The sequence below is a fragment of the Mirounga angustirostris genome, unplaced genomic scaffold, assembly GCF_029215605.1.
Source record: "Mirounga angustirostris isolate CCGP_5_RB_7025 unplaced genomic scaffold, mMirAng1.0.hap1 SCAF_2, whole genome shotgun sequence".
In the NCBI taxonomy this organism is placed as follows: Eukaryota; Metazoa; Chordata; class Mammalia; order Carnivora; family Phocidae; genus Mirounga; species Mirounga angustirostris.
In genome coordinates this window covers 21,838,418-21,856,321 of record NW_026991710.1, presented here as the reverse complement: position 1 = coordinate 21,856,321, position 17,904 = coordinate 21,838,418, and the positions used below count along the sequence as shown (strand labels likewise).

Genomic DNA, 17,904 nt, shown 5'->3' with positions numbered 1-17,904 from the left:
TTTTTCTAAACACAAGCACAGTTTAATTCTGTTTAAAAGTAAACTGAGCCAGTGCTTCATGAGTTAAAACACAGCAGGATAAACTCTAAGGATAGAGAACTGGAAAAGCAAAACAAAAACCCCATGCCCATTGGGAATGGTAACTGAACTTCAAATAAATCACAGACTGGCTCATAGTCACATAGTTGGTTAGTCAGTGGCACCAAGATCTTCCCCTAATTTTTACTCTCTACTATAGATTAAGCTGCCATTTAAAAGGATATTTACCCTCAAAGCTCGGCACTTCATTCATACAATATCTAGCATGTATGATGCGTTACTCTATGTGTATGTATACAGACACGCACCTGATATATTCTTCTCACATAGTAAAGACAAATTATTAACCACAAATGGAAAAAAGAGAATATAACGAATGAACAAAGTTTTTATTATAGGTTTCAAAGTCAATGATTAATAAAAGGCATGTAGAAAGTTACTTTAAAAACTGTACCAACTCTCTTTTTTGAACTCACCACTTACCAGGAAACTGTGACACTATTGGGGGTGTGTCTTCATCTAAATCATCAACTCCTCCAGCAATTGGATAGGGGGGAATGGAGACTCTGGGCATCACCACCCAGCTGTGATCAGAATACAGGGAAGAGGTCAAGCTGGGGAGTCCCGAGTTATGGGCTATCTGAAAGCCACAGATCTTCTCAATCTGTTGCCAGCGAAAAAGTCGTTCTCGTAAACAAGTTGTCAACTCAGAGAGCGCTTTCCTGGAAAAGCCAATGTAGGAATTACTTGTTGCATCAAAGAATCTTTAATATGGCACTAAAACAGGGCAGCTACATGAACAGACCGTGGCAATTACCCATTCTTAAAATTCGTATAGGTTATGTAATTACACATGCTTAAATGACAAATTAAGATATAAACTGCTTATAAATTACACATTTCAATACAATACAGATAAACTGATAGCTAAAATAACATTCTTACTTTGCTTCCAGAATTTTGTGATCTACCTCATCTAGGGAGGAGCTATGCGCAACATGCAGAGTCCCAAAGACCGTGCTTCTTTTCTTTTTAATTTTCTCTGCCTAGAAACCCAAGGAGAGAAAAAATAAGGGTAGGTTTGAAAAAAAAACACACACATACTAATGAAGTTTGTTTTGAATATATTAATAATCATGAAATCAATGGAGAATTATATTAGCCAAAATAAAGCCCTAATTTCCAAAAAAGAAAACAGATGAGGGAGAAAGCATGCTTTCCTAAACCAATCAATACAATTCAAAACTTTGTTCTGGAGAATTTTTCTCTTATTTTGATGGTTCAGAAAGACCTAATCTTCTATTAAAACTAACAAAATAACATTAATCATATCTTACTGCAATGAGGTGTTAGTGAGTGAACTGAGCTTTTTTTTTTGCTAGAAATCAGATTAAAACTTAATCTCATTTCACACAATTTAATAAGAGTCAGACATTAATTTCTAGTAACTACTAACCTGAATCAGGTATGAAGCAGCAACCTAAAGGAGAAAAGCTCTGTATAAAACATTTATGACAATGATAATAGGGATGATTTTTAAATGACACTAAGGTCATTCTGAAAGGTATACACTTCTCTAAATAAGGTAATTTTACTCTACAGCCTAGGACTACAAGAGTCAATTTATGTAGTAAGTTCCAATTCACAAAAAGAAGCTAGAATAATACAATTTTTATTCAGACCTTTGTATCCCAATTGGTTAATCTCTTTAGAAATTTATTAGGTTTTGAAATATAATAGAGTACCTCATCCTTAGCAATAGCTAATTGCATTTCAGCATTTTGTCTTTTAATATTGTAGTACTGTACTTCTACTTCATGTGTTAACTGAAGCCATTTTTGAAGTGCATCTGGAACAGACCAGCTGCTTCGGAGTTCAAATTCTTTTTCAGCCTTTTTTAGAGCCATTCGAACCTGGAAGGGAGGGAGAAGGAAAAGAGGAGTGGGGAGAGGGAACAGAAGGGATGAAGAGAAGGTTGGGGGGAAGATGGAGATGGGAGACAGAAAGAGAGAGAAATTTGTTTTTTTAAAAAAGATATTTAAATTAAGATACATCTTAAGAAATTAAGATTTCACCAAAATTAAGAGAAAAAGCAATTTTAATTATGTTCCTTGTATTTTAAAATCACAAAGTATAAAAATATACTTCTAACATTAAAACTAGAGCTGAAGCTTTCAAGTGCATCTTAACCCACAAAGCAAAGCTGTAAAGCCCAAAGGGTAGAAGGGGCTTACATATATCTTAAGTTGCATTATTTAGTTTTTAACAGCCAGACTCGATGGACAGAAGAAAATTCCAGACACATACAAACTAAAACGGATTACATTCTTCTCATAATGTATTTTTTTGTTCATGGAGTAGAATATAAAGAAGTATCCAAAATATCGTGAATATCTGCCCTACTACCCCTTCTACTATTCCCAGGAGACATTACTGTAAGCCATTTAACTATACATTCACTTTTTAGAGTAATGATAGTGTTTTTTGAAGTTTTTTATGACATCTTCTTTATGGTTAGTTATTTCTCACTGTTATAAGCACATCTGTCTGTTACAGTCTGTTTCACCCACTCTACTTAATTCACTGCTTCTAACATACCAGAAAGTAGATAAATCAGCATTTGCAGACCATGTGTAAATTTCAAGAAAATAGATTCTGAGTGAGACTCTACTTGATTTTTCCATGAGAAACTATGCATAGGCTTCAGTGTCAGGATGTCAAAGTCTTCCTTCGAGCTGCCCTTTAGGGGAGCCAGACAATAAATAGTTAGAAAACTAAAATGCTTAGTGCATCAGCTGGTATTAAATGCTAAGGAAAAAACTCTTAAAGAAAGCCTAAGAAAAGAACACAGAAAGAAGAGACAATCCATTCTAGATAAGATTCACTTAAAAACTAGCAAGAGGTCAAGCTAAAGATGTGTAAAGATACGTGATGGAATATAAGGAATTATGAACACACACTCAAGACCTCCAGACAAAGTCACGAAGGCACTGTGGAGCCTCCTGCTTCTGGAGCACCATACCTGCAAATTATTTTCCTCCAAGCTAAGTAAAGTAACTAAAAACTCCACTCTTAAACTCACGTGCAGAAGAATGTTTGATCTGAACAAACACAACTTATTTAAATAAACTGTATTGTGTGCCAGAATAAACTAATAAGAGTACTATACACAAGTTTCTTCTGATAAGAAATAGAACAGTTGTCAGATACTGTAGAAAGAAAATTATGTTTGAGAAGTATTTTTTTAAAACTCCAAAATTAAAAGAAAAAAAAAAATCACAACGGGACACTAAGTACAGACATTAAAAGTAAGGGTAAGATCGCTGACTTACTTACTTACTCACTTACTTACGTACTCACTAAAAACAAATCCTAAGCAACATGTGCCTGACACATTAAACTGTGCAAAGCGCTTGGGACAGTACTGTGTTTAATAAAATGGCTGGCTAAGCTGTGTGGCGCCCCTGCTAATCTTTCAGGAAGAGAGAATCTGAGGTCAGGTCCTATGACATGGAGTTCCATACAACACTATAAAGTATAGCTCAGCAGGCCCTCTTTCTCACAAGATCTTAAAGCTAAAATTTCTATACAATTTTCATTGTCAAGGAACTTAACCGAGAATCTATTTCAAATTTCACTCAAGTTTTTCTCTTTAATCATAAAGATTTTCCTTATTATGTAGATATATTTATTTCCCCTAAAAGAACTCAATGAACACATTTAACACAGAACTGGTGGGGCGCCTGGGTGGCTCAGTTGTTAAGCGTCTGCCTTCAGCTCAGGTCATGATCCCAGGGTCCTGGGATCGAGCCCCACATCGGGCTCCCCGCTCTGCGGGAAGCCTGCCTCTCCCTCTCCCACTCCCCCTGCTTGTGTTCCCTCTCTCGCTGTATCTCTCTCTGTCAAATAAATAAAATCTTTAACACAGAACTGGTATACTTCTACCATTAACTGAGGCTGAACACTGTTTTCATTGACTGTCAAATAATGTTTCAAAATTTTGGAAATTGTGACTTTCCAATAACAGCAACTATTTTAACTATTTTCTCTGCTATTATTCATAAGTTTATCATCTGACCTAAATTCTAATCCTTAGTTCGAATTACACTGTTATTTACAGAGGAATGGATGCAGAAAAAAATGAGTAATTAAAAGCTTTTGCAAATGATGAATTATTAAACTGTTTACAAATATAATTATTTACACAATATTTGTGTCTCAGGAATAAAGCAGCAATAAGTAAAAACATGGTATACAAAAAAACACCCTAAATATCTGAAAACATGGCTCTAGACCCAACTTTATGATTATTACCCTTGTGACCTTCACCACTTCTTCACTTTCTGAGCTGAGGTTTATTGTCTCACGTAGAACAGACATATACTATGACTTGTCCTGACTTTGGTCTTCCTGAAACTTTAAGAACAAAATAATTTATGTGAAAAGTATTTAAACCATACAAAATATGAAGCAGTACTATTATTCACCCCAAAGTTTTTGTCTTAGGGAAAAATAGCACCACTATATATGTGCCAGATACTCCTGACTTATAATTCTGAGAAGCTGATTACCTCTCAGACAAGCTATAGTAATACTTCAAACTACGTGGAACTGTAGATTATATGACATTATACATAAATTAGCTTCCCAGTGAAATTTACTTCTAGAAACAAAACTTTTAATAGCAGTATGGGAAAACATGGACTTTGGAATAAGACACACAAAACCTTGCCTTTGCCATGGAAGAGCTGTGTGAATTCAGGCAACTTATTTAACCTCTCTGCACATCTCATCTATAATGAGGATAATATCTATTTATCGTGAGGATTAAAATTTATGAGCAAACTACCCATAATGTGCATAGCATAAACTTCTGGCACACAGTACGCAATCATTAAAACTGTGTTTCTTATTACTATAAACATGTTGGACAGAGTTCTTTTTAAACACCCACTTAACTCCTTTAAACCACCCCTTACTGACTCAGGATCTCATTAGGATTATTACATCTGTACTGGGACATATCGTGGTGATCCTAAGGTCTACTGTGGTGTGCAATGCCTTTCTGCCAAAAATTTCAAATTAGAATGTTTGTGATTTGGGAATCCTTTTTGTAGGGTGTCTTCTCCCTCACTGTGACGAGGTCACCTGTAAAATTCTGCTATCAGTTTATGTCTCTGTAGACAAATTACCACTATTGCTTTCTGATTTGTTCTTTCTAACCTATAAAGTGCAGAAAAATAGCTACAAGCTGTTTAGTTTAGTACTGGGAACAAACCCAAGAGTCAGAAGTCTTGGTGGGAAAAGGCAGTGAGTTCTCACAGGAATAAAGGCATAATATCTAATTCTTGGACACACTATAATTTTGGCTAAGCCTTTTTCTTTCTTTCTCTTTCTTTCTTTCTTTCTTTCTTTCTTTCTTTCTTTCTTTCTTTCTTTCTTCTTTCTTTCTTTCTTCCTTCCTTCCTTCTTTCTCTCTCTCTCTCTCTTTCTCTCTCTCTCTCTCTCTTTCTCTCTCTCTCTCTTTCTTTCTCTCTTTCTCTCTCTCTCTCTTTCTTTCTTTTTTTTTTTCCCTGTTAACTCCCTGGTTCCTTACTACATTCTGTACAGATAAGGTTTGTCAGGTAAATAGGACCTGACCATAAAATACATGTAGGAGTTAACATAAGAGAACAAACTCCTTACAGGGAAAAGATCCAACAAACAGATGCCAGGGGTATCAGGGAAACAACAGCTAGCCATGAACAGAAGAGATGGCTGCGTTCAGGCAGACAAATCCTACCAAAAACGACCATCCTGAAGGAAACAGTAACGCACAATGAACATTTCCTCATGAGCTGAAACTGAAATGCATTCCTCACATAATTCTTACTCCTTATTTAGCACCTGGCTGAGAAGGCAGCAGGTGCGCAAAGCAAAGTGGCAGACAGAACACCACGGTTCTTGGCCCTGCTTTACAACTGAGGCACTCTGATCTTGGGCAAGCCTTCTTGCTCACAGTTTCTTTATCAGAAAAGAAAGGGTAGAAGTAAGAAGAAGGAGACGAGACCACAGAAACAGAGGTTGGAGTGACGTGTTTTGAAGATGAAGGAAGGGGCCACGAGCCAAGAAATGCAGGCAGCCTCTGGAAGCTGAAAAAGGCAAGGAAACAGATCCTCCCCAGAGCCTCCAGAGGAATGCAGCCCTGTGAACCTATTTTAAACTCTGCCTTAAGAACTGTAAGATAATAAATGTGTGTTGTTTTAAGCTACGAAGTTAGTGGTAATTTTTTATAGCAAGAATAGAAAACCAAAAGATCTGCCTACAATTAAATTCTGACCCCCCCTTCTTGAAGGACTGTGCTATGCCTGAAGGCTTTTATTCCATCTTGAGTAACCACATGGTAGCAGGAGATACTGGAAAGGCATCTGTAGACAACTTCAGAATTTTTAGCAGATTATGTTCTAAAGCCATTTAACAGGATTCAAATGTATAATAGAGATTCTTTACCTTTGCAGAGAGGTTTAACATTAGATATACTTTACTAGGTTATAGCTGCAAACTGAAACATATCACAGATGTTAAACACCTTAAATTCACTGGAGATAATTAACATGGCATGGGATAAGATTTCATGAGTGAGTGAACATGATGGTAACTTTATTTTTAAATTATTACTTTGTCATTTTGCTATATGGGCTTTGATCAATGCTAATAATATGAACAAATAATTCTTTTATTAACTAAGGAGTAATATACAATGCCACTAAATGTAGAAGACTATAAACAAAAACAAAACAACCCCCCAGTGATGAACCATGAGAGACGATGGACTCTAAGAAACAAACTGAGGGTTCTAGAGGGGAGCGGGGGGGTGGAGGGGGGCGGGGCATGGGTTAGCCCGGTGATGGGTATAAGGAGGGCACATACTGCATGGAGCACTGGGTGTTATATGAAAACAGTGGATTGTGGATCACCACATCAAAAACCAATGTTGTATTGTATGGTGATTAACATAACATAATAAAATAAAAAAGAAAGAAAGAAAGAAAGAACACTCAAAAAAAACAACTCCTCAGAGTGGTGCTACCATTGCCCTAACAAATACTTTTCATGGGATGTAAATACCTGCTCCAATTCCTGCTCTGCATATTGCCGTCTACTCAGCTCACATTCGGCTCCTTCCCTTAGCTCTCTCAGCCGACAGGCCTCTTCCTTTGCATAATTGATTTCATCCATCATTTTGCGCTCTAGATTTTGCTTTTCTACAGCAACATTTCTATTTTCTTCCTGTGCCTTTTCAAGCCTTACAGAAGGATAAAAATGAAAATTCCTCACCAAAATTTCCAAAGTTTCATTTTTTCACGAATAAATACGTATCAAGCAGCAGAATACATGTTCCCACCCAAAATCAGAGTATTTTCTATTAATCTTACATGTGAATACCAAAACTAGCAGGCAGCCCACTATACATCTATATGGGTAATCCTGAGCTGAAAATACAGTTAGCAGGGAATCACTCTTCAGCAAACAGACTCTTAAGTAATTCTTTATTATCTAAATCATGTTAAAAATAAAACTTAGGGCGCCTGGGTGGCTCAGTTGGTTAAGCGACTGCCTTCGGCTCAGGTCATGATCCTGGAGTCCCGGGATCGAGTCCCGCATCGGGCTCCCTGCTCGGCGGGGAGTCTGCTTCTCCCTCTGATCCTCCCCCTCTCATGCTTTCTGTCTCCCATTCTCTCTCAGATAAATAAATAAAATCTTTAAAAAAAAAAAAATAAAAATAAAAAATAAATAAAACTTAACTACACATATCATTCCACCTATATCTGATTTATTTCCACTGATCTGCTTATTCCCTAGTGCATACCTTTAATATAAATCTGTAATTAGGACAATATAACTTTTCTAACTATATGAAATGAAGTGTACAGACATTACTGATGTGTGTAACAAACTAAGTAAAAGTGTGTAAGCCCAGGCCCGTATTACATTTTCACAAACCGTATTTGACTATATAAATAATAAGACTTGTAGCTTTTTAAACTTATTCACCTCTCTTGTAAGTCCATTAGGCTTTGCTCTGCAGTTTGTAGACTCTCTAAGTCTTTCATCATTTTTGCGACATGTTCTTTTGATGTCTTATTCTGTGTGTAAGCAAACCAGCACCCTCCAACACCAATTACTATAGAAACTGTGAGAATAAAATCCTTCATCCAGTTATGAGGCGGGCCTACGAAGAAAATTACAGATGATTAAATTAATCTTTGATAACAGAATCTCAATACATAGAAGCATTTTTTTTTAAAGTAGTAGGTATCTAAAAACAAACAAATGTGAAAATGTCCCTCCCATAAACAAGCTCTAGCCTTTTAAAAATTCTTTCTTCAACTAATCAAAGTGCTTATGACAGTCTGATACACTAGAACTACCAGAGGGCACAGATAAACCCACATGCATGTACCCCACCCCTGCTGGTATAGGAAATAGTAACAAAAGTCCTGGGGAGCTGTGAAAAAGCCAACAGCACCTCCAGTCACGTTCTCTGTGGGGTAAAAGGAGGCATAAAGGAGAGTACCACTACTATCACCCCAACTGCTTTCCTTCAGTCTAGTTAGGGAGCTTTCAGGCTTTGATACATACAGTGGAAGCCTAATCGTTCACCAGAAGAACATTTTCCCCAAGCAAGTAGTCATGTAACTAAGATTAGTCAATGATTCTCAACTGCGGGTGATATCCCCCCCACAGTGGACATTTGACAATTTTTGCTTGTCACAGTTGGGAAGGTGTAAAGTGGATGGGGAAGTTGTTACTGGTGTCTAGTGGGGAGAGGCTAGGGATGTTCCTAAATATCCAATAACACACAAGACAATCACTTTCCAGCCCTGCTTCTGCCAGTAACAGAGAATTATCCAGCCCAAAACATGAAGTGCCAAGGTTGAGAAAGCCGGAGTTACAGGATCATAACAAGTCATGCTTTAGGTGGCTATTTGCCAGAGAAATCTGGGCTACTAGAAGGAAAGAACAGATCACCTTCTTTACCACCAGGCAGGTCAGTAATTTCCAGCACTGTTTCTAAAGTAAGGAGTAAGGAGCCAGGGCCCACTGTCTTCAGTGATACAAAACACAGAAATCACTAGTTAAATAATTTCCTAGTTTATCCCTGACTCTTCATACACACTAATTTTCAGAGGGCTCTCTGGAAGGATACACAAAGATAACTAATACAATATAATGTATTCGTTGCTCCAAAGAGACATAGTTTACAGTGGAAAACGACCTAACCGCCCAGGCCTCCAGCAGGAAGATATATTGCATGTGTGATGAAATAAGGAGCTCTACAGACAGGACAAGTTCCTGCGCTTCCTCGGGTTCGTGTATGTTTACACAGTGTGATGAACAGCATGCTCCAGGCCAGAGACCCTCGGGGCTGCATATTTCCAGAGCGCACACCTACAGTGAAACAGATGCATTGCAGAATGCTAAAGTCTCAAAAGGATTTATTTTTATTTCTGCCTCAGACTGAGAAGTTCAGCTCGAGTTCTAGTTCAAATATGAGCCCTGTTCAGGCAAAACAGAATCACCAGAAATGACAATAAATAGGCGGACAAGTCCCAAACTCTAAAATAATTACCACAAACTGAAAAAGATTTCAGTGAAAACTCCTTTAAAATATATCTCTGTTCATTTTATAATGTTAGTTTGTTATAAATCTAAAGCCCGTATTCCAACTGCAGGGCTCATTCACTCAAATAACAATTCTAAGACAAACACATTAAAAACGTAATGCATCATTAACTTCTTCACTGGTTTATTAAAACATTTGTTTTCAACATTCTTTGAGACTAGTTTGGTTTCTTTTCAAATGATAATAAAATACTGTTTTGGCTTAGAGGGTGATTTGTTCCCAGATTAATAAAATATAAATATCCCTGACCAAGTTGTACAGAGAGGCAAGTTTTAGAGCTTAATTCCTATTTTCACCAATCATCCCCATGAAAAAATCAGAATCTCACGGAAGACAACCCCCAAGAGATTCAGTAGGAAACTCAGGGTGTCATCTGTGTGGAATGCCCGGCATGTCAGGAGGGTTCTGCTTCCTAGGGTTTGTAATTTCCAACAGCAGTGCATTTCCACCACCTCTCACAAAGCGGAGTGTTCCAGCTGTTTCACCAGCTGCTCTCAAGCCTGAGCCAAAAAGAACCACCAGTACAGCCATGGAATCTATCCAACAGCTCCAGGACCCTTTTCTCAGCAGGGCCACCCCCAAAACCATAGCACAGAAACCTGCAAGTCTCCTAACTCCAAAAATTGAGGTAAAATAAACATCTGTTTCCTAATTTATCATCTGTGGAAGCCATCTTTCTTGTATTAATTTTGCTACTCCTTTTTGGCTTCTGAAAAAGTAGGACATAATTCCTCTAAAATGTGTACTCTTCAAACATTTTCCCCCAAAGCTTTTTAGAATTTGAAATTAAATATATTAAACTTCCTTTCTGAAAGAAGTATTCCTGTCAAAAGTAAAGAAATACAAGGCTTATTTTCCTTACAAATATGACATAATAATTTCTTAAATGTTCTTCAACACAACCAAATTAACATTCTCCACCTTGTGCTTCTGCCAGGATAGTCTGTTACCATGTAAAATTTCAAGTGGATCTCTGCTTTTGATCTCTATCTAGAAAATCCTTTTCATGGTAATAAACGAAATCAAGTTAGGATGTATTACATACTCTGTGCCATGGAGATGGTTACACTGTACCATTTCTGAAAGGGATCCTTCAGTGAATATCCAGCTATAATGGTATCAACATTAAAACTGTTACAAAGATCTAAAGTTCCAAATCTAGAAATTTAATTCTAAATTATCAACAAACATAGTTTTTACAACTTTTTACATCAGTAACCAGCTTGGAAATTTCACACTCCACATTTCAATGACAGAAAATCTCACCCTATAAATCTTTTTAAGATACATGACATTTCCTTTATAGCTAATAAATGATTTTCTTAATGTTCTTTCTTTCTCCTTTTTTAAATTACAAATACATGATCTGATTATTCTTTTGCATCAGATTCTGAGAGAGAATACTAACGTGTCAGAGGTCCAAACAAAACCACATCCAGTGCCTTGAGCTGAAGTTTTTGCCTGTGACTCCGATCGCTGATTTTCAACTGGGAGCTCATAAATGAAGGTTCATGCACTGCTATCCTGTTTATTTAAAAAAATACATACACATTAAATGAAAATATTTCTAGTATGTAAACGTAAATATTTTAACAACACATTTAATACTCTGCATATTAGTGATGACTGCTGTAGCTCATCCATGTGATTTAATACTTTATTAACATGTATCAAAAACCTTCCAGTGCAAACTCAGCCGTACAAACACCCCTGTATGCCAATTATTTATTTGTTATGTTGATGTTTTTGTTTTCTAAGGTACCTTACGCTATAATTTACTAGGATGTAGAAATTTATCAAATGCAAAAGTATTTTACAACCATTAATTAATTACCTCTGGCATTTTACTATCATTTCACAGAGAAAAAGAATACTGTAAATGATTTTACTTAACATCAATAGCAGACTTTAAAATATAGTTCTCAATTTAGATATTACTTTTCTTTAAAAGTATCTAAAAAACCTATACTTTTACATTCTAATATGTAAATTGTTTAAAAATTAAACAAAGTCCATTGAAGTCATAACTGAGAGTAAGAAGTCCTCATAGCTGGGGGGAGAAAAAGGAGGGATTTATGTAATAAAAAGTACTGAACCATTTCACCAGCAATGAAAAAACCACATAAGGGGCCAAAAGGCACACTTTGTTTTGAAATTCAAATCCAAGTAGCCCAGTCATCAACTAAGATTTCTTAACAACCGAACATGATGCCAATAAAAATCTTTTAACACAAAGTCTAATAATAATAAAATTGTTAATAACAATGACAATAAAAACAAGCATGTACTATATGCTGGGTCCTGGATCAAGGGCTTAGTCAAAATTCAAGAAAACCTCTAGTATATATAGAATTCCCATTTTATAAATGAGGAAACTAAGGTAGGGAGAGATTGAGTAACTTGCCCAAGGCTGCATAATTAGTAAGAGGTAGGGCAGGGATTCAAATCCAAGTATGTGTGATTCCAACAACTGTACTCTGATCCACTACATTTTATTTTGGAAGGTATCAAAACCTCTAAGTATGAAGAAATTACAAAGCCTCCTATAACTGCTATGGGCTCCTATAAAACTTCAGGGAGTAAAGAACTCTTAACTTTCCCTTTACAAAATGCCTTCCTTCATCTCTGCTGGTCCCTTCTGTGTATGCTCCTGTTACACCTTTAATGTGACAGTGAACAAACTGCTTGAAGGCAAAGCTATGTCTTGTCTCGGTATCCCCACACCTAGCATTATGCTTGGCAAAAGTAGATGCTTGATAAATGTCTGTGTAATACATGACTGAATGCATGGATGGATGCATGAATGAATTAACAGCAACGATATCGACAGACTAAATTTAAGAAAGACAATGAGATGTAGTAAAAAGGATACCAGATAACGGTTTTATACAAAGTTCAGTATGAACCCAGAGGTGAAAGTGGGTGAGGATGTCAGGGAGGTTCACCCAGGTCTGAAAGCAATGAGGAGGATGTGTCAGGTGAAGAGATCCTTAATATAAGCTCTGCTAATATGAAGCTCAAAGTATAGAAAATCAGTAAAAAGCTTAGGATGACCACAACTAACAAAAAACTAACATAATTTTCACTACCTATTGCAGATATGACAATATTTTAATGTCACAGAAAGGAAACATAATGAATTGTTGTAGGCACGTGTACATCTGTAATGTGTAATACATTTTCTTATATATTCTTATCAATAGCTCTTGTATCTACAGTTACCCTACAAAAAGTTCTATAACTCACATCATTAAGTTAATGGATACTGCTCCTTTAAGTGGACTCATCTAAGTGCCATTACCATATAAAAGGGGCTTGATGAAGTTTTCCTTTCTCCTCCACTCCAAAAGGCTCTAATGGGCTTACCTGGAAGCTGAACTTCTGTATTTGTAACTTGTCTTTCCTAGTAACATGTTCACTACTTAAAAAATTGATCTTGACCATGATGTTATTTCAACGATTCTCTTAGAATTTGAGTTATCGCTGATAACCTTTACTTAACCAAAAGAAAAAAGTGGCTATAATACTTATTGCCAAAACACCAATCAACCTATTTTACTTCGTGTTGTTGTCATACAAAAAAACTTCCCACAAGACAATGTAAGAAAAATACTGAGTTCCTCATAACCAGGGTAACATAGAACTCAAAATAAAAACCCCTAATATCCTGGGGCGCCTGGGTGGCTCAGTTGGTTAAGCGACTGCCTTCGGCTCAGGTCATGATCCTGGAGTCCCTGCTCGGCAGGGAGTCTGCTTCTCCCTCTGACCCTCCCCCCTCTCATGTGCTCTCTCTCATTCTCTCTCTCTCAAATAAAGAAATAAAATCTTTAAAAATAAATAAATAAATAAACAAACAAACAAAAACCCTAATATCCTATTTTTAATGCTCTACTATCCTGTTTGAACTTAGAAATTTGTCTTATTTAAAACCAAAAACTGGGGGTGCTGTGTGGCTCAGCTGGTTAAGTGTCTGACTCTTGGTTTCAGCTCAGGTCATGGTGTCAGGCTTGGGGGATGGAGCCCCGCGTGGGGCTCTGTGCTGAGCGTGGAGCCTGCTTAAGATTCTCTCTCTGCCCCTCTCCTCACACTCCCCCTTTCTCTCATAAATAAATAAAGAAATAAGCAATAACTGTATCTCATTTTTGTCTTCTTGCCAGCATCTAGTTACACCATGAACAACACAGAAGATACTCAACACACACTCGTTGAACTGACTCTTCCTCCCATCATTTCATCATTATAGTCATGTACACAGTAAATTCGGAAATACTGATGTCAATGCTCAGAGGATATTTACAGGAGGTAGAAAATCACCAACTGGATCCAAAGTCCAAAGCAACAGCAGCTGCTTCCTTGAACACAGTGTAAGCAAACTGATCAGAAATGCGATACGCACATTTGATCGCATGTAACAGTAAGGCGGTTAACAAGGGATTAGTCTTTTTTGATTCAAGAAACAAATTTGAGAAGAATAAAAAATAAGCAACCTTATTCTGGGCCAGGTTCTGGTAGAACCATTGCAAATTTTAACATTTAACGGGGCGCCTGGGTGGCTCAGTGGGTTGAGCATCTGCCTTCAGCGCAGGTCGTGATCTCGGGGTCCTGGGACGGAGCCCCGAGCCCCTTGTGCCACCTGCTCAGCGGGAAGTCTGCTTCTCCATCTCTGTCTGCTCCCCCCGCACCCACCCCACTCCTTCTCTGTCTCACAAATAAATAAAATCTTACAAAAAAAAAAAATCTTTAAAAACTATTAAAGTTAACTAATGGAGATTTAGAAAATAAAATTTAGAAAACTAGTAACAAATAATTCCAGACATTTAAGGGATAAACTGGCATTCTAGACTTATTGGTATAAGATCTATCTGGGTTCAAATGCTGAATTGGGCAAAATATTTAACTTCTCTATGATTGTTTTTTATCTGTAAAATGGTGATAATACATACTTAACTTTAACCATGAAGCTTAAATGAGATAATATAGAGTTCCTCTATGTAATATACATTTTAAAATGGTTGTTATTATTTACATTTTGTTTATTAAACTTTTTTTTTTTTTTGAGGTTTAACTTATGACCACTAATACAGAGTGGTTATTGTTGTTAAAAAATACAATTAAGAAGGATCTGTACATTAACCCATTCAAATAGGTTTTTCATTAAGGTGGATTCATATCAAATGAGTATGTTTTTGTCACATTTACCACATGCTCAGAGGTTGGCCCTTTGATGTTATCTAAAAAAGATGTAGTTGGCCTATCTTCTAATTCCCAAAATTACCTTCTTTGGGAATAAATTTTAAAAAGAGCTTGATTATGTAGACAAGAAAAATTGATTAAAACTTGCAAATTCACACCTTAAAAAATTAAAAAATAGATATATTTATAACATTTCCTTTGAGCCCCCAGCCACAGAGTTAACTTATAAATTTGGCACTGAAAATAACATCTAGTATGTGATTCTCCCTGAGTGAAAAAAAATACATTTGGATAATAAATACTCACCTGGGAAGCGTTGTTCCTTTGACATTATTGTCTCTAAAATTCTTCTCATATTGGGGTAGTTCAACAAATTCTATCAACCACTGAAGCGTGTCCTCAAGGGTCCAATTATGAACTACAAGAGATAAAAGGGGAAGGCATATTTTAAACACCTCTGCTTTCCAAATTTATATAATTTACATATATATTTATATGTATATACATTCACACATATATAAAATTACTATAATTTCAGCGGATGTTAATTGAATTTTCAATTCAATTCAATTGACAATAAGTACTAAAATGATATTTGGCATTCTATCAGAAGCTGAAAACAATGGAGACATACCTCCTACACTTAAGAGCTTATAATCTATGACAGAGAAATCATGAAAGAAAAAGAAAAAAATATTAGCATGGTTAATTCTAAAATAAGCATCTACGTAAAATTCATTCAGGATGAAATAATTCATAATTTCTCTGGTTGCAGAAACACTTACAGGACATGTATCTAATCATTCATTCTTTCATTTCGTCATCTAGCCATATAATCCTGTAAACCTTCTGAGTATCAGGTTCCATACTAAGCACTGGGAATATGGTAGTAAACAAGATGCATAAAGCCCTTGCCCTCATGGGAGAGGGGAGGGGGCAATTCACAAGACAAGAAAGGAAAGTGGGGGAAATTTCAGACAGTGATCAACTATTAAGAAAGAAATTAGAAAGATGTCAGGATAGCTTCTGAGGAGCTATTACCTGAATTGAGAACCAAAACTTGCAAGGAGCCAACATTGTGATGATCTGGGAGAAAAAATATCCCAAACAGAAGGAAAAACTAGTGTAAAGGCCTTACAATTGGAATGAACTAGCTGTGTTTGGGGGAGAGGGGGGTTAATAATCAAAGTGTTTAAATCTATGTTTACTCCTCAATGTGGAGAATGGATTGCAGGAGACAAGAAGGAAAACAAAGAGCAACAAGGAGGCCATTCCTTTATATAGCTGTCCAAATGAGAGGTTATTGCCTTGGACTATGGTGTTAGCAGAGGATATGGTGACAAGTGGTCAGATTTAGGATATATTCTGGGGATAATGCTGTTAGATGTGCTCATGAAATGGATGAAGGTTGGTAGCTACAGGAAAGTAAAAAAAGAAAAAAAAAAAGTACAGAGGGTGTTACCATTAACTATGATAGGAAAGACTGGGGAGGAACAGACTAGGGAGGCAAGTAGATGAGTGTGTGACAGAGATGGAAAGTTGTTTTTAGACATGTTATATTTGAAGTATGTATTAGATATTTAAGTGTAGATATATAGTAGCAGTCAGTTATACAAGTCTGGAGGCTTCAGGAAGAGTGAGGTTAGAAACAAAGATATAAAAATTGAGAGTCATCAGCATTTGGATGGTCTTTACACTAAATGAGATCACCCAGGACAGTGGATTCTGGAAGACTGGCCCTAATCATGAAGAAAATGACCAGTCATAGCATCTCTTCTCTTGGACACTTATTTTGAGTTAAGCTCGTTATATTCATCTTTTCCTTTAGGCCTTATTTAAAAACGAACAAACAAACCTCATGAAGCACTAACATGATTATCTCCATTTTTGGAGATGAGAAACTAAAAAGTTAAGGGGACCAAGATAGTCAGTAGCAGGACTGGAGAGGAACCCAGGCCAACCGACTGTAGGACCTGACTATGCTACTCTGAGAGCACTAATATTAAATAGCAGTAGAGAAATAAACAAACAGTTAAAGACTGGGAGCGACTCAGACATTCCTGCTTGAAGAATACAAAGGACAATGACAAGATTATCCAAAGGGAAGGATGCAAGTGTCCTTAAAAAATTAAGAGCTCCATACTGTCTGCATTTAATTTGAGGGTCTGGGAACACAAAGTGCTTATAGGCCACAGAAAGGTCAAAGGAGAATGAAGAAAACAAGTGAGCAATAAAAGCAGACCTAAGAACCCATCTGTGTATATATAAATCTGAGAAACATCTTTCTGATAAACTACAGAAAATTCTGAGTTCACTTTTGCAAGCAAAGCTAATTTTTCACAATCTGCCTTTTTCACTATGTGCTCGTTAGAGAAAAAGCTTAAATCACAAACGAAAAATTAACTAGCAAAAATTCATTTAAAAATTACACATTAGGTAATTGATAATTTTCTACTGAGACAAAGCTTTGACTATTTTAAAAATCTTCTCTCCTTCATGTGTTTCTGCCATAAGCTTGGACATGTGCCTGAGGCTGCTGTATCCATTTAGCCAAATAACTTAGAATACCAGCCAAAGGTTCAGGCCCTCGGTGCTTTCCACTGAATTTAATATATTCAAAGTAGCCTTTTTTCTCTTAAGTTTCTTCCCATTCAGCATGAACTGCACTGAGAACTGCTTGTCTTGATTGCCAAGAAACCAACAGTGCAGCTGCACCTCACACACCCACACAAAAATCTCAGCCAAGAAAACAGGATAAGATTCTCTCTGTCATTTCTATGGCTGTTCAACTGATCCACAACAAAAGTCCCTGATCTCAACACTCCAGCACATCAAAATAGTCCCTCAACTCCCAATGAGCCAGGAGAGAAAGGAAGAAAAATCAAGTGAAAAAAATACATATTTAAAGTGCCCCAATAGAGTATTACAGTGGTTCTAAAGTAATTTTCTTTACAATGACTCTTTAGAACAACAAAATTTTAACTAAGAGCACACAGTTTACTTTG

The 17,904-nt window shown here is 36.6% G+C and overlaps 1 protein-coding gene across 5 annotated transcripts in view; it reads right to left on the bottom strand.

Moving 5' to 3' along the window:
- STIM2 (stromal interaction molecule 2) overlaps nucleotides 1-17,904 on the bottom strand; it is a 145,778-nt gene that overhangs the window by 12,041 nt on the left and 115,833 nt on the right. For 4 of the 5 annotated variants that reach the window (XM_064584354.1, XM_054508975.2, XM_064584353.1 and 1 more), the window contains exons 4-11: nucleotides 15,206-15,317; nucleotides 11,115-11,230; nucleotides 8,074-8,251; nucleotides 7,147-7,324; nucleotides 1,785-1,952; nucleotides 1,496-1,519; nucleotides 985-1,085; nucleotides 523-761 (exon numbers count right to left, since the gene is read on the bottom strand). In XM_064584354.1, coding sequence (XP_064440424.1) covers nucleotides 523-761; nucleotides 985-1,085; nucleotides 1,496-1,519; nucleotides 1,785-1,952; nucleotides 7,147-7,324; nucleotides 8,074-8,251; nucleotides 11,115-11,230; nucleotides 15,206-15,317 — 1,116 coding nt within the window. The remainder of the gene's footprint in view (nucleotides 1-522; nucleotides 762-984; nucleotides 1,086-1,495; nucleotides 1,520-1,784; nucleotides 1,953-7,146; nucleotides 7,325-8,073; nucleotides 8,252-11,114; nucleotides 11,231-15,205; nucleotides 15,318-17,904) is intronic. The other variant, XM_045881358.3, reaches the window with a different exon arrangement.